The following is a 21,818-nucleotide window of genomic DNA, read 5'->3' on the forward strand; positions in this document are numbered from 1 at the left end:
AACATTTATGCAAATGTTGAAATAGTCTTTAGAGGGAATACAGCTTGGCCTGGCTTTATAAAGACTGTCGTGTTTTCTTGCAAGATTTTAGGAATAGTCAGACCTTTTTTTATCCTTGGCACAGGGCCTAGGGTGGTAGAGATAAGGGGTAGGATGGCAGAATGACCTGTGGAAGTCTTCATAGCAGGGAAGGGAAGGGACATGGCAACAAGAACAACAGCATTGCCTCCCCAGAGATGACTGAGGCCAGAGTCCCTAGGTCCAAGACTGCACTCTTCCTCTGGCCTAGAGAGCATTAGTCGATTGTGGGGTCTGATCAGCGTACTGAAGGAAAAAGGGGCAGGAGGCTCATGCAAATGGGGCTGTGTGACTCCCTGGTTCTCCTTATCCGTGGGAGCAGTTAGCTGTCCCTGCTCTAGCCTATATCTGGTCCCTCAGCCCTGTTGGCTAGAGCCTTCTCATCTTTACACTCAGCCCTCACTGTGGAGGCAGAGCTAGAGTCCGAGGGAAGGGGATACTGAGTCTCCTGCATCATGAGGTGGTTAGAGAACCTTGGAAGAAAGGAAAGCAGCCAGCAGCTGTGTGTGCAGTCTTGGGCTCTCACCTAGTGGCTTCTGCCACTGCCTTCCCTGTCATGCAGGTGTTAGAGCTGCGGCGGCCCATGGACTCCCGACTGGAGCATGTGGACTTCGAGTGCCTTTTCACCTGCCTCAGTGTGCGCCAGCTTATCCGAATCTTTGCCTCATTGCTGTTGGAGCGCAGAGTCATTTTTGTAGCAGACAAGCTCAGGTAGGGCCCAAAGGGTAAGGAAGGAGAGGGATGGGGTGGTGGCATACCCACTAATGAATTAAGCACATCTTTACAAAACTGGGTGTATACCATGCATGTGGTAACAGAGTGCTTGCTTATGCACACATGTGTGCACGTGTGTGTGTGCGTGTTGAGATGAAGATTATATAAAGAAAGGTTAGCAAACCTGTGAACAGAGAAGGGAGGATTGAGAACCCAATTGAGGACTTTGCCTGAGGCAGAAAAGTGATACTTTCTATGCAACAGCCATGTATGTACAGGTGCAGGAACAATTGTATAGAGATGGTTAAGTGGCAAGCAACTCCAGCCAACCTGCCTTTGCAGGATGCCAAGTTTAGGGGTGATGGACTCCAGAAAGTGCTTCTGTGTGAAGGCTGCTAAGCTGCTCTGTCGGGGGCTGGCTGAAGGAACCTCAGAGAAGTAGTGTCAGAATACTCCAAGGCTGGTTCCAGGGAGCTGTGGAGAGGGACAAGATGGGGACTTGAGAGTATGGGTAGGATAGAGGTTATAGTCTTTTTGACAGGAGAGAGAGGAGCTTCAGAGACTGGTGGTATGGGGAGCTGGGACAGCTAGTTTAGGAAGGCTAAGAGCTGGATGGGTCCTAAGACTTGGTCTAGCAGATAGGCACTTTGAATTTTAGAGGTAGATATCTGTTTGCTACCATAGGGAGAGGTAGAAGTAAGGAGAGGTAGAAGTAATGGTCACTGGACCTGAGGCATCTAGGAAGAAAAAAAAATAAGATTTCTCACCAGCTGAGGTGTTTTTTGTTTAAGACTCTGTAGGGTGGGTCTGCAGGGAGAGGGTGGGATGCTGTAGTGATACCTCATCATCTATTCTGTCAAAGACTCCACCAAGAAGCCACAGCAGTGATTTCTCTAGCATGGCATTTGTTGTCACTTAGCCAGTACGCTGCCTTGTGTCAGGTGCTAAGAAGAGGGCAGCAAAAATTCGTGCTGACTTGTCCTCTAGTAAGTTCCAAATCCCTGGTGTACTTCCTTCTGTATGCATGAGGAGGTAGTTAAGAAGAATAATTCTTCTAATTGCTCAGTCAGGCAATGGTGCAGGAACCCAGGCCAGTGCTCAGCTCAGGGAAAGGAGACGGAAAAACTAGAATGGCTGACTTTCTTTGGTAGTTGCTATTTGGAGACAGGATCCCACTGTGTAGCACAGGCTAGCCTTGAACTTGCAATCCTCCTACTTCATTCATGAGTGTTGATGTTATAGGTGGGTGCCATCCTCCCTAGCTGAGCTGCCTGCTTTTCCAAGGATGGTGAGAGTTTAGAAATGAAGACTACTGGGGCTGGAGACATGGTTCAGGGGTTTAAGAACACTTGCAGCTCTTGCAGAGGACCTGATTTCGGCACCCACATGGTGATTCCCAACTATTCATAACTCCTAGGAGATCCAATGTCCCTTTCTGACACCTGCAGGCACCAACCATGCGCATGGTGCACATACATATATGCAGGCAAAACACATGTAAAATGAATAAATCTAATATAAATTTAAAAAAGAAACAAAGACAACCTCTGTCATATTTCTTCCACAGCCGTGGAACTCTGTGTCCCACAGTCTAGGTCAGTGGTTCTCAGCCTGTGGGTCGCAACCTCTTTGTGAGTGCAGTGACCCTTATAAGGGTCTCCTAAGACCATCAGAAAGCACAGATACTTAGATTAGGATTCATAACATAGCAAAATTACAGTTATGAAGTAGCAACAAAAATAATTTTATGGTTAGAGGTCACCACAACACAAGGAGCTATATTAAAGGGTCTCAGCATTAGAAAGGTTAAGAACCAGTGCTCTAGGTGTTTCAAGGCCTATCTTGCCTTTGTGAAGAAGCCACTTCTGGCAGCTGAGACGAGCCATAAGTGGCAGCTGAGACGAGCCATAAGTGGCAGCTATAGTATTCTGCTGTCATCGCCTGGCCAGAGTGGAGTGATCCCTAGCAGTGCCTAGATCTTGAGTTCTTTTTTCCAGAAGGTGTTACACATAGACACCCATACCCACATTCCTCCTACTCCGGGCCGAACCTTTTTTTCTGCCCACACCACAGTCCAGCTCCTGTAGGACTATTGAATATAACTATTGTCTCCGGTGGTTGCAGCTGCCTCTAAGCACATTCCAGAAGGAAAATACCCCAGAGTCAGAGTCTTTTTTTTTTTTTTTTTTTTTTTAGTTCACTTGGTATTCAAGTTTTTTCAGTCTTGGGTGTTAGAAAAAGATGTCCTTTTCATGGGAGTCTATCTGACTGGAGGGGGAGGGTGGGGGCTCTGCAGTGGACTGTGGACCATGGACCAGAACTATAGTGGCTCCCGCACAGCCTAAGTAAGCCCTCTCTCCTTTTAGTTTTTTCATAAGTCCTTTTTTTTTTTTTTTTTTTTGATGGTGGTCTCTCTTTCTGTTGGTGTTGGTTGATTCTAGAGGTTTTACCTCTACCTCCCCTCCCTACCCCTTGGCACATTGGAGAGGATTGTGGAGATCAGTGTGTCCCTTGACCCAAGCAGGCCTTTTCCAGAGCTTTCCCAGATTACTTTTCTTGCTGTTCTCAGGAGAATGGCTCTCAGAGACAGGTCTCCAAGCCTAGCAGTATTTTAGATGCCCAGTGGGTAACAGGTTAGTCACAAGGGTCCTGCGACTATCTTGAGTCCTTAGAGAAAAGGAGCAGAGGTTGGTTTTTGTTATAGATAGGTCCGGTTTTTCTCTCCATTGGAGTATTAGGTATAAAAGTGTGAATCCATGCTACAGAAGCTGAGGGAGAACAAAGATACTTTGGGGGCCTGGGGTAGGCTTCACAACATAACCAGGAATGATCTCAAACTTGCTGTGTTATGTAGCTCGAGCTGGGCTGAAGCTCACTGTCTCCCAGGGTTTTTCTGGATGATAGGTGAGGCTCACTGATGCAAGAGAGTCAGGTTTAGAACTAGCTGGGCTCCAGCCTTGTGTCCTCGTCTGTAACACAGGTGAGAGGAAGGTCTTTCCTTTACATGGAGGTCTTGCTGTGCTGTCCAAGCAGGTTCCAATCTCCTGGGTTCAGGTAATCATTGCTCATAAGCCCCTAGCTAGCTGCTTTTAATGTGCTTGTTATGGCACCGAGTTTATTTAGAGGTCCTTTGGCCTTTTACCTGACATACGGGTTCTGTTGTGTTTACTGGCATCCCACACTGGGCCTCTGCACACACTGGGTATGTGTACTCAATTTTGCCTGTGGACTTTAGGATTGCACCACTGTGATTGTCCTCCCACTTCCTCTTTGGTCATTAGGTCTGGAGGTTTGGAGCCCCCTCCAGGACAAGAAGGGGATGACTTCAGTGAGACCTGAAGGGAAAGAAGGGTGGCACTTTTCCATTCCTAAGAATGGTGTAGGCTACCACACACCTTCTGATTTCTGCACTCCCCCTCAGTTAGATTATTGTTAATCAGCTAAAGAGAAAGGAATAGAAGGCCAGAGGGCAGAGCAGTACTGGGCTAGAAGAAGGGAAAACTGGTTGAGTACTGGTTGCTGCTCATGACCAAACTGACCACAGCTGTGAAAGGAGAAGCAGATTGAGGGACTTGTGCAGGACCTTCCAGCTCTTGCACACTGTAGCTTCGTGATAAGCTCCTACTGACTTACCCTTTGTTCTTCCTAGCCTGACACTCCTACTAGTTCAGTCCTGTCTATACATCAGGAGTGAGTGTGCATGCATGTGTGTGTAAGACACAAACACACACGCCTGCAAAATCCTTTGTATGTTCATGTGTGCTGCTCACATGCCTTCAGGCCTGTTTCTTGGTTGAGTCCCCAAAAGTGCAGCACATCAAAGGATGTCCTGAACCCCTAGTTTCTAACTATCCTTTCCTAAAGGTGTTGGCCCTGGGCTTAGGTTCAGGCCTGGGCTCAGGTGCCCTGTCTCTCTGTCTGTCCATCAGTACCCTGTCCAGCTGCTCTCACGCGGTGGTGGCCTTGCTCTACCCCTTCTCCTGGCAGCACACCTTCATTCCTGTCCTCCCAGCCTCCATGATTGACATTGTCTGCTGTCCCACCCCTTTCCTGGTTGGCCTGCTCTCCAGCTCCCTTCCCAAACTAAAGGAGCTTCCAGTGGAAGAGGTAGGCCACCTGGGGAGCCAGCTGGGGGCTGGGGGAGGAAAAGAAAAGGGCTGTTGGGATCTACTTACCTCAGGCCTCTGGTCTTCAGACAGCTTCTGTCCTTTCTTCTGGGAGGTTTATCTCTGGCTGCTTCTTTGCTGCCATCTGTCTCTGGGAACCTGGGAGTCTGGAGGCCTGACAGAGGGCATTACAAGACCCAGTCCCTGATCCACTACCTCTGACTCTTTCTCAGGCACTGATGGTGAATCTGGGATCTGACCGATTCATCCGACAGGTAAGAGCAGCACACTGCAGAACTTGGATCTTCCCTAGTGCAGGCAGGCACACAGGTACTAAACACTCAGGCACCAACCTGCTTTTTGAGCTCTGATTTCAAGCTTACAGAATAGACGGGGTGGAGACTTAACCTCAGTGGGATCTGTCTTTCTAGTTTTTGTTGGTTTTTCACTATGCAACTCTGACTGTTCTGGAATTGGTGATGGTTCTCCTCGTGAGTGCTAGGATTACAGGCATATATCACCACACCCAGCTTTTCTGGATAGCAATGTGCAAAGAATAGGACCTGAAAGTTCAAAGACTCAACTTGTAGGTTTTGTGGGTCATGTGAACTTTTATTTTCTTTTGAGATAGGGTCTGTGTGTTTGAGCACATGATCTAGAAATAGAAAACAGGTCTCCAAATTTCTCTGAGTCAGTGCTTTTATCAGATAACATCTCTAGAGATATTCTGGGGAGTATAAACACTACAGAAGTGGGCTTTGTAATATAAAGGTTTACAGTCATTGTCTGCTGCAAAAAGCCTTTGTTAGTCATGGAATCTTCTTTGCTCTCCACCAAGGAACATAACCTACCATGTCCCCTCTGGGAACAGTTTACTACACTGGACGGACAGAGCTTAGGACTACCGAGTGTAAAGCACCAAGATATAGCCACTTCACCAGAATATAGAGTAGGGAGCCCAGGCTCAGACCTGGGAGACAGGCTAGGCCAATTCCTGCTCCAAGTTCACTCTACTTCCCACCTGGGGCAGAGTAGAAGAATCAGGGAGATGGAGTAGGAATTTGTGGTTGGTCCAAACTACAGTGTGCAGTGCATTGGCTGCTCTTTAAACTGTGTGAAGATTTCTATGCTTCAGTGCCCTCATCATAAAATGGAGAGGACAATAATGTCAGTTCTACTAGAAGTGAGGTTACCTTTCTGAGCTTTGGATCAGGACCTAACACACAGTCAGTGCTCATCAGTGTGAGCTGTGGTTATCCTTGCTGTCTTCCTTCTGCAGATGGATGACGAAGACACATTGTTACCTAGGAAGTTACAAGCCGCTCTGGAGCAGGCTCTGGAGAGGAAGAACGAACTGATCTCCCAGGATTCTGACAGTGACTCCGATGATGGTGAAGGCAGAACCCTTCTGTTCTGAGTCTGGGCTTCACAGGCCTGGGACCCTATACTATGCACTGGCTTCTTTCTGGCCGATGAAGCTTAGGTGTAAGAACTAGGTCCCTCTAATTAGGCCTAGTGCCTTTTCTGCCCCAAGACATGACACTACAGACTTCTTGCTGACAGGAAATGAATCAGTTTTCTTAGGCCTTGTTTCAAGCCATTGCAGGCGGTGTAGGACCTTCCTCATTTGTGAGAGATGTGGAAAAGGTAGTGATTTGGTCTCCAGTTTCCAGGAAGTGTTTGTCAACTTCTTTTTTTTTTAAAGATTATTTATTTATTATTTATACAGTGTTCTGCCTGCATGTATGCCTGCAGGCCATAAGAGGGCACCAGATCTCATTATAGATGGTTGTGAGCCATCATGTGGTTGCTGGGAATTGAACTCAGGACCTCTGGAAGAGCAAAACAGTGTTATTAACCTCTGAGCCATCTCTCCAGTCCCTGTATTTGTAAACTTCTATGTTTAGAGCAGTTTCTAACCTTCAGGAACTCATGAGCCCATGAGGTAACAACAGCCCTTGAGCACAAAGATGGTCCAAGGACAGTGTGTGTGTTCTCTAGAAGTTTGTTGGGAAGAGACTAAAGGAAATCAGAGATGGTCTTTTAGGCTCTTGAACTAAATATCAGTGATTTTTCTTTTCTTTTCTAGAATGTAATACCCTCAATGGACTGGTGTCGGAAGTGTTTATCCGGTTCTTTGTGGAGACTGTGGGGCACTATTCCCTCTTCCTGACACACAGTGAGAAGGGGGAAAGGGCCTTCCAGCGAGAGGCCTTCCGCAAGTCTGTGGCCTCCAAAAGCATCCGCCGTTTTCTTGAGGTTTTTATGGAGTCTCAGATGTTTGCTGGCTTCATCCAAGATAGGGAGCTAAGAAAGTGCCGGGCAAAGGGTAAGGCCATAGGGACTGGGATGGGATGCTGTAGGCCTGTTTCAGAATTCAATATAACTAGGCCTTGCAGGGCATCCAGGGCCAGACCTCTTGACTGCCCTTTTCTTCTGATAGAAACTTGTACATTAGTTCTATTTATTTGTTTATTTATTTTAAAGATTTTATTTATTTTTTAAGTATACAGTGTTCTGCCAGAAGAGGGCACCACATCTCGTTACAGATGGTTGTGAACCACCATGTGGTTGCTGGGGATTGAACTCAGGACCTCTGGAAGAACAGTCAGTGCTCTTAGTCTCTGAGCCATCTCTCCAACCCCTTTTTATTTATTTATTTGGTTTTTTTGAGACAGGGTTTCTCTGTATAGCTCTGGCTGTCCTGGAACTCATTTTGTAGACCAGGCTGGCATTGAACTCAGATATGACTTCCTCTGCCTCGTGAGTGCTGGGATTAAAAGTGCTCCACCGCTGTCTCTTTTGTTGTTATTGTTGTTGTTTTTGAGAAAGGACCCTAGCTATAACCTGGTTGGCCTTGAACCCTAGGGAATCTTTCTTCTCAGGCTCTCCTATTTGGGGGTTACAGATGTGCAATACTACAATGACTTGGAGCTCTGTACTTTTTGTCCCAGTAAACCTTTCACAAAACATGTGGTAGCCATGTCTGGAATCCTAGTACTTGGGAGGTGGAGGCAAGAATTCAAGGTCCTCTTCAGCTATGAGTTGAGTTTAGGGCCAGTGTGGGCTGGCAGCATCTCAAAAGAAAAAAAAAAAGGGCAGGCATTGGCACAGGTGTTTAATCCCAGCACTTTAGAGGTAGAGGCAGATTTCTGTGAGTTGGAGGTCAGCCAAGATCTACATAGTAAGTCCCTGTCTCAAAGAAGACAATAAAAACAAAACAATAACAAAAAGGCAAACAAAACACAGCACAAGACATACCCAGGTGGGAGCGCATCTCCAGTTGAGAGTAGCAGGCATTGGTGGCCCATCCTGTCTTCACATATTTATTCCTGGAAAGGGACCAGACTGAGCAGTCTGGGGGCTTCTGAGGACCCAGGAGTTGGGAAGTCCCTTGGCAAAGACTGGGCCATTTGCCTTGGATTGCTGATGGTTCCATTTACTAGTTACCCTGCCTGTGCATATCATACCGGCACACGGGGTCTTCTTTACATCATCAAGAGTTTTATATCTAAGTTGTTGTTCCCCTCACACACACTCCTGTTAACCATTTAGCTGAACAAAAGCCTTTTGGAATAGCATGGTGGATCAACCTAAACGAAGGCAGAGGTCTCCACACAGGGACATCCTGAAGCACAGAGCAGCCTCACTACAGTGCATATCAGGCATGGGCAGCAGTGGGAGTCAGGCTGTGAAGTCTTGCTCCCAGCAGTGAACACCTGTGAGATGTGTCACTAGTAGTCACTGTAATGACCCAGTCAGGGTTTGCATACAATGCTCCCAACTATTAGACTAGATGTTTGCCTTTTCCCTTTGCACCTGCACTGCATGGTTCATCATACATTCATGTCTCCATTGTTCTTTCTTTCCCTCTATCTGCTGTTCATCTGTCTCAGGCCTCTTTGAGCAGCGGGTGGAACAGTATCTAGAAGAGCTCCCCGACACTGAGCAGAGCGGGATGAACAAGTTTCTCCGTGGTTTGGGTAAGTTACTTGTTACTGATGGAGATGGTCAGGGGGAGCTGTCCCCTAAAATATGGTAAATCTGTGCACCCGTTAAGTCAGTTTTTTTAGTATATTCCTTCTTTTTATTCACATGAGCCATGAGTGGTAGTCATATTTGTTCTTGTAATGTCAGAGTGACAGTTCTGCAAAGCCCCAGTCCTTCAGAGAGCTCAGTGTGATATCAGGACCATAGCATATCTTTTTAAAAGGAAACCAAAGCCAGAGATGCAGGTTTTGCTCAAAGTCACAGTGACTGATTTCAAGTGTCCTGAGTAGTGTGTTCCCTACCTTACAGAGCGTCACCCTAGTCTGTCTAAGTAGTTCTTCTGCAAGGAGAGGGAGGCAAGGTAAAAAGCATGGAGGTTGGAAGGGTACCATGAAACATCCTCACCTTTGCCCTCTCTGGCCCACAGGCAACAAGATGAAGTTCCTCCACAAGAAGAATTAAAATACCTTTCCCATTGCAGAGTCTAGTGTTTGCAGAGCCTGGGGAGAGGACCTAGTATGGGACCCTGTAGGCTGTTGTGGCCACTTTGTCCCTACAGACCCCACCTCCAAGCCAGTCCATCTCTGCCTTCACCATATCCAGGATACTGTTTGTAAATAATCTGCTGTAAGCTTTCATAACTGTCTTTGTAACAAGCAAAGAGAAGCTGGTAAATATTTGTATATTCCCAAAGGGCCGGGTGCTTTCCTGCCTTGCCTGAGCATGGATGGAGTCTTGCTGGGTGCTGGTGACTGACCAATTATGTGCAGCTGACTGTCTCAGCCAAACCACTGATGTTTCCTGAAGGCTTCTGGCCTGCCTGCCTGAGATCCCTGCTGCCAGTCTCAGGCCCTGGAGAGCAGGTGCTGTCTTAATTATGAACAAGAAGACTGTTTTTGTTGTTTTTAAATTCCAGAGTTTCTATTTTTTTTTTCTTCTTAGTAGTTCCCTATCCCCCCAAGCCTCTGTTTCTGAAAGGCAAGAACCACTCTGCCCCTACTTGCAACGTAGAGCCAGGTACTTGGGCCTGGTACTCTTGTTCCTTCCACCCTCTGACATGGTCCATGAGTCATTGGAGCGCAGCTTCCAGTCAGTGGTGGCCATGATGCGGTACAGGGCATTCCTCCTTCCGTCGTCCACAGATGTTCTCAATAAACTGTGCGTTCATGTGTGCCTAAGAGTCCCATGTGTTCTCTGGTTTCATTATCTAGTTATCTCCAAACACAGGTAAATCTGGATCAAACAGTGTCCTTCAGGTAGCTGGGCAGTTAGTAAAGGGGTTAATTTCACGTGGGCTGCTGGCCGTCCCTGAACACGAGTTCTCAAAGTAGAAGACACCTGTCACTGTCCTCCTTCAGCTTCCTTCTCTGGCAGCCCACTGCTCACTTGGGTGTTTCCAATTATGGAAAGAGTGCTCTTTGCCCGCAAGTATCAAAACTAAGTGACATTATTAGGTAGCCTGACTTCAGTGGACTGCAGCCCAAGTACTGTTAAACACTAAGCTGACTCAGCCCTCACCCACTGCCAATGACTCCTCCATGTCACTGAAGTTTCTCCCATTAGAATCCTAAGTATGCACACAGAAAGTTCAGCTACATTCTAGGGAAGAAGATGGGAAACAGCAGCTTAGCTTAGGTTTCCTACCCATCAAGGCTTTTGCAGAGTAGACCTTGGAAACTCCTGAGGTAAGGAATACTGGGCTTGGGAGGATGTGACTGTAACATTTCCTGTCCTCACATCCTAACCCATTTAAACTACTAGATAATCCCATCCTGGGTTTCTTCCCATCCTCAACCCCTTTTTCACTGATGCCTATGCAAGGCCCCAACCTGTCCATGGATATGCCTGCTACTTGCTTTAGAAAATATGTAGAGGGCTTGTCTTCTGGGAAGGCAAAATAATCTTGTGGAAAAGCCTCCTAGTTGGCTTTATGTCAAGAAAAAAGGGGAAGGATTGTGGGTTTCCAAATGAGGCCAAGAGCATATAACAAGAAAATTCCGAGTTGGGTGCAGTCACCTCCAGCTCTCAGCAGTTAGCTCAGACTGAGATTTCTGACCGAGTAAATTCCTTAGGAAAAACACCCAGTTCCCCAAAGGTGCTTTTGCTTTGTCTGCCTGTCCTCTTATTTCCTCCTCCTTTGATGTGTGCCCAAAGAACCTCCAGACATATAGAACCAGACTGCAAACTGGAAGTGTAAACTTTTCCTAAGTTTTGAAGCTTTTATCTATTTTAAAATATAGTGCATTCTGATGCTGGAGCAATGACTCAGTAGGTAAGAGCACTGGCTGTTCTTTCTTCAGAGGATTCTGGTTCAATTCCCAGTACCCACACGGTGGCTCACAAGGACTTCTAACTCCAGAGGATCCAGACATACATGTTGGCAAAGCGTAACTTAGAGCTGAAGTAACTCATCTTAATTTTTCTGTTTTTCGAGACAGGTTTTCTCTTGGGCTTTGGAGCCTGTCCTGAACTCAGAGAACCGCCGCCTGCCTCTACCTCCCAACTGCTGGAATTTAAGGCGTGCACCACCAGTGCCTGGCATTCACCTTAATTCAGAAACCCCTACATTGCAGCATGCCTGGTGTGTGGGGCTGGTGGAAAATTGAAGGCTTTCCAGGTTCTGCTTTCACACAATCAAGGATTCTCAATCCTATCAGATCTATCAGGTCAAATCCTCCTTCAGTACCCCCTCCAACAAGTTTCTCTGTACTAGTCCCGATTGTCCTGGAAATTGCTCTATAGACCAGGCTGGTCTCGAACTTGCTACCACTGCCCAGCTCTTAACAGCACCATTACTATCACAACACAAAACTCATAGCTAACATGACCTATATAAATGTAATACAGTTTATAACAAGCCACATGCCTAACACCTGTACATAGAATTACCGTGAAATTTGGTTACATAAATACTATGTCACAGATCCTACTGAATAGATGTCATTAAGGGTTTTGAAATGAACAAGTGTCACTGAACCTGAAGCCTGCTGATTCCTCAAGGCTGGCGGATCAGTGAGCACAATGAATCCTCCTTGTCTCTACCTCCCCAGTGCTGGGATTACAAGCATTTACCTACCATCACACCTGACTTTTTTTCATGAAGGAACTTGTTCATTTCAAAACCCTTAATCATAACCACACGCCACCACCATGTACACCTGTCTTTATTGCATTAAGGCTCTTGGCTAGCCAGGCACACTGACATACACCTGAGATGAATTCTACCATCACACCTGACTTTTTTTCATGAAGGAACTTGTTCATTTCAAAACCCTTAATCATAACCACACGCCACCACCATGTACACCTGTCTTTATTGCACTAAGGCTCTTGGCTAGCCAGGCACACTGACATACACCTGAGATGAATTCTTGGGTGCATAATGGATTATAGGCTAGTCTGAGCTACAGGAGACCATCTGAAGATCAAAACTGGGCTTTGGGAAGATGCCCTTGGTTGTCTGTCTCCTGCAATGTATGTCAGCTTCTAAAATGCAGTTGTCTCACCATTGTTACTTGTAGCATTCTGCTGTTTTTTGAGGATCAATGAGGCATTTATCTTAATTGTTCTTTAACAGAAGTTGGGGAATGAGGTATGGGGTAAGAATCTGAATGATCTGAGCAGTGGTGAAGCGATCAGTGACCACACCCCTATGGTTCTTCCATCCAAAAGGACAAGAGACCCTCTCGAAGCCCTGCTGTACTGTCCGCTCAAAAACTTCTATGGCTAATTTTGGTCAGCTTGTAGCTACCTCCGCCCTTGGATTCAAAGCAAAATTTTTTTTTTTTTTTTGGTTTTTTGAGACAGGGTTTCTCTGTAGCTTTGGTGCCTGTCCTGGAACTAGCTCTTGTAGACCAGGCTGGTCTCGAACTCACAGAGATCCGCCTGCCTCTGCCTCCCGAGTGCTGGGATTAAAGGCATGCGCCACCACCGCCCAGCTTCAAAGCAAATTTTATCAGCAGTCTTGGGGAGGGTCAGAATGAGATCAAAATATGTATAACAGGTCAAAGTCTAACTTAGAGTGATAGCTAGGTACGATCCTCAGCCTGTTCAAGTTAGATCCTTGCATTCTTAGGATTCCTACCAGAGGAACCTTACATGAAAGGGGAAAAAGGTAGGGTTTGGCCCATTGCAGTCAGAAATACTCTAGTTTTACCTGTTCTCTCCCTTGTAATACTTCAAAAGTTCTTGTCTTATGATCTTCACTTTTTTTTTTCAAGTTTCTCTAGTTTTGCAGTCTGTCCTGCAACTAGCTCTTGTAGACCAGGCTGGCCTTGAACTCAGAGCCACCTGTTTCTGCCTCCCAGGTGCTGGGACTGAGTGCACCACCACCACCAGATGACACTTCTATAGCATCCCTTATTCTACCAAAGCTTATTCCCCCTCACTGCTAAGGATACAATGTTTCAGAGCAGCTCTCAGTATATTTTCAAACTAAGAACCTGTGGGAAGCCAGGTCAGGGAGCTCAAGCCACCAACCAGGTCAGTTTTTGAAGACCTTCATGGCTTTTAAGATTTATTGTGTGGGGTTGGAAAAATGGCTTAGCAGTTGAGAGCATTGGCTGCTCCTTTCAAATTCCCAGCAACCACATGGTGGCTCACAACCATCTATGAGATCTGCTGCCCTCTTCTGGCCTGCAGGCACACCACTATACATATAACAAATCTATCTTGTTCTTGTCTTACCTACTGTTTACCTCTTTAATTTTGAAGCTACCCTGTTGCTTTTTGGAGAACTTTAGAAAACAGCATTCAAATTTTGTTCCACAATGATCTATGGAATTTTGGGGCAGAATTATCACAGCTGCCAAATTTTTGATGGAAAAAAAGTATCCTTTCACGTACTTTGTGTCCTCAAGTGACTTTCACAACTAGTGTGACTTGAAGAAAAGATCATTGGCCAGCAGTTTTACGTAAAAGCTCTTGCTATGCAATCCTAACAAGTTCAATTCTAGGAACTCATGTACAAGACTACAAAATTGTCCTGATTCCCACCTGCACACAGGCATACCCATCATACACATCACTGTGTCCAGTCAGTACTAGGGGTGACATAGAATACTGCAATTTTGTCAGACATAGTGGGTTTTGTACTCAAAAACTTAAAAATGAACTTCTTGTGAACTAAGAGAATCCTTTGGTTAGTTTAACATTTCAAAAGTTTCACAGGTATAAACAAGTTTTAAGACCAAGCACCCTTAACAAAAGCTATTATCCTAAGGGATTGGCAGACAAGGATGAGTTCTGGATCTTGCCTCTGTGGAAGGAGCACATCCCAAGCCCAGATGGCTTAGACTTTTCAATAGGAAAGTACATGTACTTTAAAATTTGTCCAGCTCTGATAGCCTTCTACCAACTATACTGCAAACCTTTCCCATAAAGGAAGGCCTGACTCAGACCCCAGCATTAGGTAGAGACACGACAATGAGCTGCAGCCTATGCAGAGATTATGGACAGCAGCGCCAATTCCCAACTGTTGTCAGAGGTATGCCAACAAGCTGGAAAGCTCAGGCTGTGCTAAATTCTTAACATTAGTCAATGTTTTCTGCCATTTATGTCTGCTCACCATTTCATAACAACAGACCATACAACTTCATGCTTAGTACAGGTTGTTCTGTCTGAACACTAAACTATGTAGTATAAATGTTTAAAACGTCAATGTTGAAATTGCATTCATTTTGACTTAATTACCAGCTTTTAGCCCCTTTAGCAATTGGGTGCACGCTAAGTAAAAGCAGGGAACCACAGGCACTAAAAACTAAAAGAATTTCATTCTTGCAGGTCGTTAGATGACAGTCGGTAACAGAGCCCCAGCGATCAGTTTCCACTTCACTGTCAGCACCACTCCCAAATCAGTAATCAGTTCCATACCATTTCATCTGAGACCAAACTCACTCTTCCTGCCCACCCTCTTTTCCTGGCCCCGCTCCAAGCCTAGTAGCCCAGTAATGAGCCACTATAGGAAACTTTTTGGTAGGAATCTAGATAGCAGAATTTCACATTTTCTGAAAACTAACCCAACCTGACTCCTGGTCCAAAATACTTTAGTTTTTGAATCAAACCATCTCATTATGTGGCCATAATACTGCACAAAGCAGGCTGGCCTCAAATCCAAGACCCACCTACCCCTGCTTCCAGAGTGCTAGGATTTATAAGGCATGCGTTGCCAGGTTGTTAGAATTTTTCTTTACGATGCATTTTCAGCTAAAAGTAATGGTGTTTGTCAGTTTCTTGACTAGCAAGACCCATGTACTATATATACATAGGGACATAATGAATGTATGATTGCTGCAATCTAAGCCACTCGAGTACACACGCATACACACACACAGGCGCACGCTTTGAGATGGCCACACTGACTGAAATCCACACCTGACATTTTTCTAGGACCTATTAGACAGGTCCCGCATACTGACAAGGATGCATAGAAATGTAACCAAAGAACCTACACTCAGACCGCTTGGAAAGTGTTAGCATTTAATTGGCCTCCCTGAGTGGCTTCAAGCCACCAGAACACAGGCACCTCCAACACCCTTTATCTTCTCTTCAGCTCTTCTGCTGAAAAATTTAGCTTTCACGATGACAGGCTGCTTAGGGAGCTTTCCCTTCCCCAGAACTTTGTAGTAGCCCTAGAAGAGAAAAAATATTCTTAATACATTACAGCAGATACTAAACATCCCAGGATGCAGGTAGGACTTGTTCTCCTTTTTGAGGCAGTCTGTGTAACCTTGGCTGGTCTGGAACTCAAATGTAGGAATGGCCTCACAGAGATCCAACAACACATCCATAGTGCTGGGATTAAAGCATGCACTGCCATGGGTCAGCTCAGGTAGGACATGTTTCTGATCTGGGCACTAACAGGGACACTGAACACCCCTACCAGTGAATCGAGACCAGCAGATTCTCTTCGAGAACTCTAGCACACCAGGACAACCACCATGTCGGGATGTGACTCTAGTCTCGGCTAAACACATACCTCCCCGCTCTGCAGGTACCTCCACTAAATAGGCTGGGAATGGAATTATGGCTACACACCTATGGTGTGGGTCTCTGCACTTAAGCAGTGATGGGGGAAAAGCACTCTTCTCTATATAGGGCCTTGAATGAACACTGTGAAAGAATTATGTACCCATGTTAAAACCAAACCTGTTAGAATCAGCATAAACATAGGAAAGCTTATTTACTGAAATGATAGCTAATATTTGTTTGAAATGAAAGCAAATTTTGGAATATTGCAATAAATTTTCCATAAAGCAAAAAAAAAAGTGATGTGCTTTTGGAATATTGCAATAAATTTTCCATAAAGCAAAAAAAAAGTGAAATGAAAGCAAATAATTAATGTGTTCTCAGAACTCTCCACATTTAAGGACCAAAGAGAGGGGGACAAATGCTTGTTGGAACCAATTTAATTACCTGCAACAATTCTACTAAAATGAGGGTTCTCTAATCGGCAATGCCAAATATATGTAGGTTTGGCACCAGAGGAGATAGAGGATAAAACTACAAGTTCCCTTAAAGATAAGGAGCACACCAATTCACTCACCGATCGCACGACATCAATGATGGGAGCAACTCCAGTCTTGTTCTTGGCAGCGTTGACCCGGGTCTGCTCACTGACCAGTGTCCACAGTTTATCCAGGTTGACAGTCGGGCAGAAGCTCTGGTTCCTCTTTAAGTGGTAATGCCTCATCCCAACTTTCCCGAAGTAACCTGGATGACTGGGAAGAGAAGGCAAGCACCTTCAGAGTCTCCCTCCCTGCAAGCTTATCTTTGAGGTTCTCTCTTCTTAGTGCAATGTTAATTTTCACCGTCGTAAACTTTGACACAGCAGAAACTCGAAATACACTGAACTAGATCTTCAGTAGCTTCTCTCACTAGCACCCATTTCAAGAGGATCCCTAAACGCCATCCTCTAATGGCTGGATAAAAGCCAACCTAACCTCCTTACTTATGCATGTTACTAACCTGGTGACTGACCGTGTCAGAAAGTCCACAGCCAGTGAATAAGGTCAGCAGTTATTCTTCGAGGACTCTAGCACACCAAGGCAACAATCAATACCTGAGCGTGACTCTAGCCTCGGGCAGGTTCTGACACATCAAGTTGCTAAAGCTAGCAGTAACCTAAGTCAAGAAATCGATTTCCGAATGTTCTAAGTTACCCTCTCTGTCCCTACCTCCAAAGCCGCCGCTGTCAGTTAAAAACCGACCTCCAAGAAACACTCACTATTTGTCGAAGTTGATCCTGTGATGATGCATGCCTCCAGCGTTCCCGCGTCCTCCCGGATGCTTGCGGTGTTTACCTGCAAACATGCAAAGCTACATGGCTATCAGCCTTCTCTAGATGGTCACTTTCTCGACGTTCCACATCACAGCGCTGTGCTTAACTTTCACTCCGCTACCAACATAAAATTATCTTAAATTGCACTAGAGAATCTTTAAATAGGGAGAAACTGCTGTTCAATCCGACTGGCAACAAACAGTTTTTTCTCTACTCGCGTCTAAGTTGTTCAACTGTTCAGTAAACACCCAAAAACACAGCCCAAAGGCCTACCACGAAAGAGGCCCACACTTACCGATGCGGCCATGGCCGTGGCTCACGTGGCCCCGGAGTTTCCGGGTCTTCCTCAGTCTGGATGGCTACACAGGAAAAACAGCAAAGTGGTTAGGCCTACGAAAAGGGTAGGCAGGGGTGAGCAACGCCTGCTGCCTGAAATATGCCTACAATCAAGGACTTGCCTTCTGGAGCACTCAGCAAGGTTGAAGTTACCCGACGGGGCCGGACGCCCAAGCCCGCGTGTATCAGGGATCCGAACTCCGGCTGGAACACGCGGCCCCAGGCTCCTCGCCCCAGACCCATGCGTGCCATCCCCCGCCCCGCAAGCTACGCGTAGCCATGAAGACCCACTAAGATCAGGGCAAGCAGCTGAGATGTAGAGAAGGAGAGCTCCGAACCGCCGCGAAGACGCGGAGGCCAAGAAAGGAAGACCTACCATGGCGGTGGCAGAAAGGAAAGAGGGAGGAACCAGCGAAGTATCGCGAGGTAGCAAGTGTAGGGGCGGGACGAATGCATCATTTCCGGCCAGGAGGCTGGCCTTGGGCGGGGCTGCGCTGACATCGACTTCCGGCGGCCGCCAGCCGCTTCCTTTCCGTGTAGGAGGGCGGGGTTTCCCGCGGGCGCCGGCGTCTCGGAGCAAATCCTAGTAGCGGCGCAGCAGGCGGCGCGTTCAGATCACCCTGCTCTGTTCCAGTTATGTGTTTTGCTGACTCCCGGCCTTTGGGAAGCTGCCTCACGGCCTCTGCCCTCCCTTGCGTGGGCACTACCCTTCTCCTTGCCTCTTGTCCCATCTTTATGGTCGTCCTGTCAAGTTTGAACAGCCTGCTGTGCTTCAGGAATCTAGATTTCGTAAATATTTTGTATAAACACCACGTTTAAATTTTTTTCAGAACCTGGCAGATACGCTCTCACTGGGACCCGAGGTTCCCAGCCCAGTGTGCTCCTGATGGGAGCATTTCCGGTGTGGGCCTTCTTGGACCTGTTTTGTCTGTTGGTTCCTTGAATCACCACACAATCTTGCACGTAACTCTCTTCATTACCAAGTTAATTTGTCTCCCAGTTGATCCCAAATACTTTAAAGGTTCAAGGACTGGCCATTTTTGTTTGTTTGCTTTTTTTTCTCTTTAAATCCATGAGTTCCTAGTGTGTAGTAATGTTTATTAAGAATTCAAAAGTGCTCCAAGTGCCCTGTGTGTGCTAATTTTTTTTTGTCTTGTTTCGCCAAAGAATATTCTAGCCAAAATACCCTAGATCCTCCTTATCTCTGTTAGGACCCTTTTCCTTTCTTCAGCCAAACTCCCCAGAGTTTGCAATGGAAATCTTGTCCATTTGCTAGCTTCTTTGTTCAGTGTTTTTTATTGTTGTTGTCGGTTTGTGTGTGTGTGTGTGTGCTTTTTTTGCTTTATTTGCTTTTTCAGACAGCATTTTACTATGTAGCCCTGGCTATCCTGAAACTATTCTGTAGACCAGGCTGGTCTGGAGCTCAGATCTGCCTGCCTCTGCCTCCCAAATGCTGGGTTTAAAGGCATGCACCATCACCCAGCTTTTCTTCAATGTTTAATCCATTACAATCTGGGCAGTTCGGTTTTAGTTACACCATTTCCTCAAGATTAATCTTTACGTGTGTGTTTTTTTTTGTTGTTGTTGTTGTTGTTTTTTGAGACAGGGTTTCTCTGTGGTTTTTTTGAGGCAGGGTTTTACTCTGTAGCCAAGGCTGGCTTGAGCCTCCTGACTTTTGGAATTACACTCTCAAAAGACGTGATTGGCATGATGGTCTATAACTTACTCACTTGGGCTATAATAGTGCATCTATTGTCCTTATTTAGTTCCTGTGTAGGCAGCCATATTGATGAGACTTCATGGGTGTAGCTTCTGCCATTCGTGGGAGACACTCTCCTAACAAAGCCTCTGCTCTCTGTCCCTCTTCTGCAATGGTCCCTGAGCTGTAGGTGTGGGAACTGTTTTATAGATTATCCAGTGGGACTGGACTCCACAACTCTGTATTTTGATTTTTTTCTATATCGGTCTCTCTTTGCCTGATGCAAAAGAAGGCTGAGGACTATTCTTATCTGTGAGTACAAGGGCAAATGTTTAGAACTACCCCTGTCTTCACTAGCCCTGTGTAGCTAGTTTTCTGGTACCAGCCATGGTTTCCCTAAACTTAAACTTTTGATCTTCCAGTCTCAACTTCCCATATTCTGAGATTTTTAAGCATGTGCCAGCATGACCAACTTTTCCTGAACTCTTTATTTTTATTTATTAATTTATTTATTTTGGTTTTTCGAGACAAGGTTTCTCTGTAGCTTTGAAGCTTGTCCTGGAAAGAGCTCTTATAGACCAGGCTGGCCTTGAACTCACAGAGATCCGCCTCCCTCTGCTTCCCTTGAGAGCTGGGATTAAAGGCATGCTCCACCACTACCCGGCTTTTCCCTGAACCTTAATATTCTGCTACATCCAATAGCACTCCGGGCCACAATGGTATTAGCCCCAACATCTTCAGAGTGCTTTGAAATTTACAAAATGTATTGGCCTGAGGATTTAGGATGGTAGTTTCATTTTATGCATGAGACAAAAGAATTGTGTGATTTGTCAGACAAAGTTATACAGTTGGTGAGATACAGGGCCTGGGCCTAAACTTAGCTTTCTCTCTCTAGATTCCCAGTGTTTACCTCAGTGACCCCCTCCCTTTCTGACCTCACGACATTATGATCTTCATCTCCCCTGCATCTCACAGGCATTAGTCATATACTACCTGTGACCAGCAGAGAGAGGGGTTTGAGAGTAGGGAACAAGATCTTAAAGACCTTCTGCTGTCTGATAAGTGTGCAGGTGATGAGCCAAATTACGTAGAACTCCTATTGGGAAAAAGACCTGTCAATGGAGGTAAGGGGGGCAGAGTCTGAGGAACGCAAAGGAACAGCAAGTGAACCTGAATGGCCTTGGATCAAGGGCCAAGTCACGGCAAGGGCTGGAGATATATCCTGTTTCTAATAGTTTGCTAATCCCCTGGCTACATCTATATAGAGGATGTTTGGGGAAGCTACATCCTCTCCTCGGGACACCTGCCTTAACAGACCCTTTCCTGAGTGAGTCCAGGACCCGCTGTTGGCTTCTGTGCTCACCCAAGAGTCTTAGCAATAGCTTGATCTCTAGAGTAGAGACAGTATTTTTCCAGCTGTGGCTTTTCTAGGCAGCTCCCTTTCTTCCTCGCAAGGTAACTGGATGACTCATGGCTCCTATGCTTGTTCAGCAAAGTCAGCTTCTTCTGGTCGATCAGCTCTGACAAGACAGAAAAGGCTCAGTTCTGGATCTGCAAAGTTGAATAGCAGCCAGATGTTAAGGTCTTAGGTTGCCCCCCACCCACAGATGGGGCATGACCTCAAATGTGACCCATGAGAATTGTCCTTTGTGACAACATAGTCTTATGACGTCGAGTCTTATGACGTCGCAGGCATTTGAGCTGCTTCAAAGGGTCAGGGCTCAGAAAATACTTGTGAAATGAAGCGAAGTGAGTTGACACCAGGCAGCAGCCACCTGGTGAGGCAGGTAAACCTCAGACCTCTCTCCATGTGGTCTTGGGAGCAAGCACAAGCACACTGTCATCTGAAAGAGTGCCCTGGTGGCCCCTTTCTCTCTGTCACATCTCTGGGCTCCTGGTTTTGCTTTGTATTTCAGACATCAGCAGTTCTTAGAAGTATGTACACTTCAGACCTATTGTCTGTCACCTTTTTTTTTCTGTTTGTTTGTTTCAAGACAAGGTTTCTCTGTAGCTTTGGTGCCTGTCCTGGGGAACTCGCTCTGTAGACCAGGCTGGCCTTGAACTCACAGAGATCCGCCTGCCTCTGCCTCCTGAGTGCTGGGGATTAAAGGCGTGCACCACCACCACCGCCCGGCTGTTAGATCTATCTTTATTTATGTGTGTCTGTGTGTGTATGATTGTCTGTGTGAGTGTATAACATGTGTGTAGGTATCTGCTGAGACCAGATGAAGACATTGGATTCCCTGGAACTGGAGTTCCAGGTAGTTGTGAGCCACCCAGTGAGGGCACTGGAAATGAACTTGGGTCCTCTGAAAGAGCAGCCAGTTCTCTTAAGCGTGGGGCATCTCTCCAGCCCCAAACCTTGTCTTGTTTTGTCTTTGATTGGACATTTGGAAAGATATGTTGTTGTTGTCATTTTAAAAAGAGACTACTGGCTTGGCATGCACCACAGGTCTTTAGTCCTAGCATCGGGGAGGCAAAGACATGGATCCCCTCAGAGCCAGTCAAAGCTACCATCATGAGATCCTGAGAGAGAAAGAGAGAGAAAGAGAGAGAGAGAGACACTAAGAAGAGCCAAAGTCTGTCACTTTTTTTAATATGAAAAGTAGAGAAAAAT

General features: G+C 46.0%; 2 protein-coding genes and 2 non-coding genes across 10 annotated transcripts in view; 1 reads left to right on the plus strand and 3 right to left on the minus strand.

Moving 5' to 3' along the window:
• Positions 1 to 10,061, plus strand: part of Dennd2b (DENN domain containing 2B) — a 192,526-nt gene extending 182,465 nt beyond the window's left edge. For all 7 annotated transcript variants that reach the window (XM_041666229.1, XM_041666228.1, XM_041666233.1 and 4 more), the window contains 7 exons: positions 641 to 789; positions 4,722 to 4,899; positions 5,132 to 5,173; positions 6,178 to 6,289; positions 6,988 to 7,227; positions 8,795 to 8,881; positions 9,316 to 10,061. In XM_041666229.1, the coding sequence (XP_041522163.1) occupies positions 641 to 789; positions 4,722 to 4,899; positions 5,132 to 5,173; positions 6,178 to 6,289; positions 6,988 to 7,227; positions 8,795 to 8,881; positions 9,316 to 9,350 (843 nt within the window). In that variant the 3' untranslated portion in view covers positions 9,351 to 10,061. The remainder of the gene's footprint in view (positions 1 to 640; positions 790 to 4,721; positions 4,900 to 5,131; positions 5,174 to 6,177; positions 6,290 to 6,987; positions 7,228 to 8,794; positions 8,882 to 9,315) is intronic.
• A 5,283-nt stretch (positions 10,062 to 15,344) lies between these two features.
• Rpl27a (ribosomal protein L27a) lies at positions 15,345 to 17,942 on the minus strand. Its single transcript, XM_041666686.1, has 5 exons — positions 17,879 to 17,942; positions 17,462 to 17,525; positions 17,113 to 17,188; positions 16,432 to 16,606; positions 15,345 to 15,517 (listed from the first exon to the last, which is right to left on the minus strand). The coding sequence occupies exons 1-5, from the start codon at positions 17,879 to 17,881 to the stop codon at positions 15,389 to 15,391; spliced, it is 447 nt and encodes a 148-aa protein (XP_041522620.1). The 5' UTR covers positions 17,882 to 17,942; the 3' UTR covers positions 15,345 to 15,388.
• Positions 15,723 to 15,853, minus strand: LOC121458180. Its single transcript, XR_005975819.1, has one exon. It is a non-coding gene; the product is annotated as a small nucleolar RNA SNORA3/SNORA45 family (small nucleolar RNA).
• Positions 16,841 to 16,970, minus strand: LOC121458181. The gene has a single exon (XR_005975820.1). It is a non-coding gene; the product is annotated as a small nucleolar RNA SNORA3/SNORA45 family (small nucleolar RNA).
• Positions 17,943 to 21,818: the final 3,876 nt, after the last annotated feature.

This window comes from Microtus oregoni, unplaced genomic scaffold, assembly GCF_018167655.1.
Source record: "Microtus oregoni isolate MIOR12 unplaced genomic scaffold, Mior012 000016F_ref0000370, whole genome shotgun sequence".
Taxonomy (NCBI): Eukaryota; Metazoa; Chordata; class Mammalia; order Rodentia; family Cricetidae; genus Microtus; species Microtus oregoni.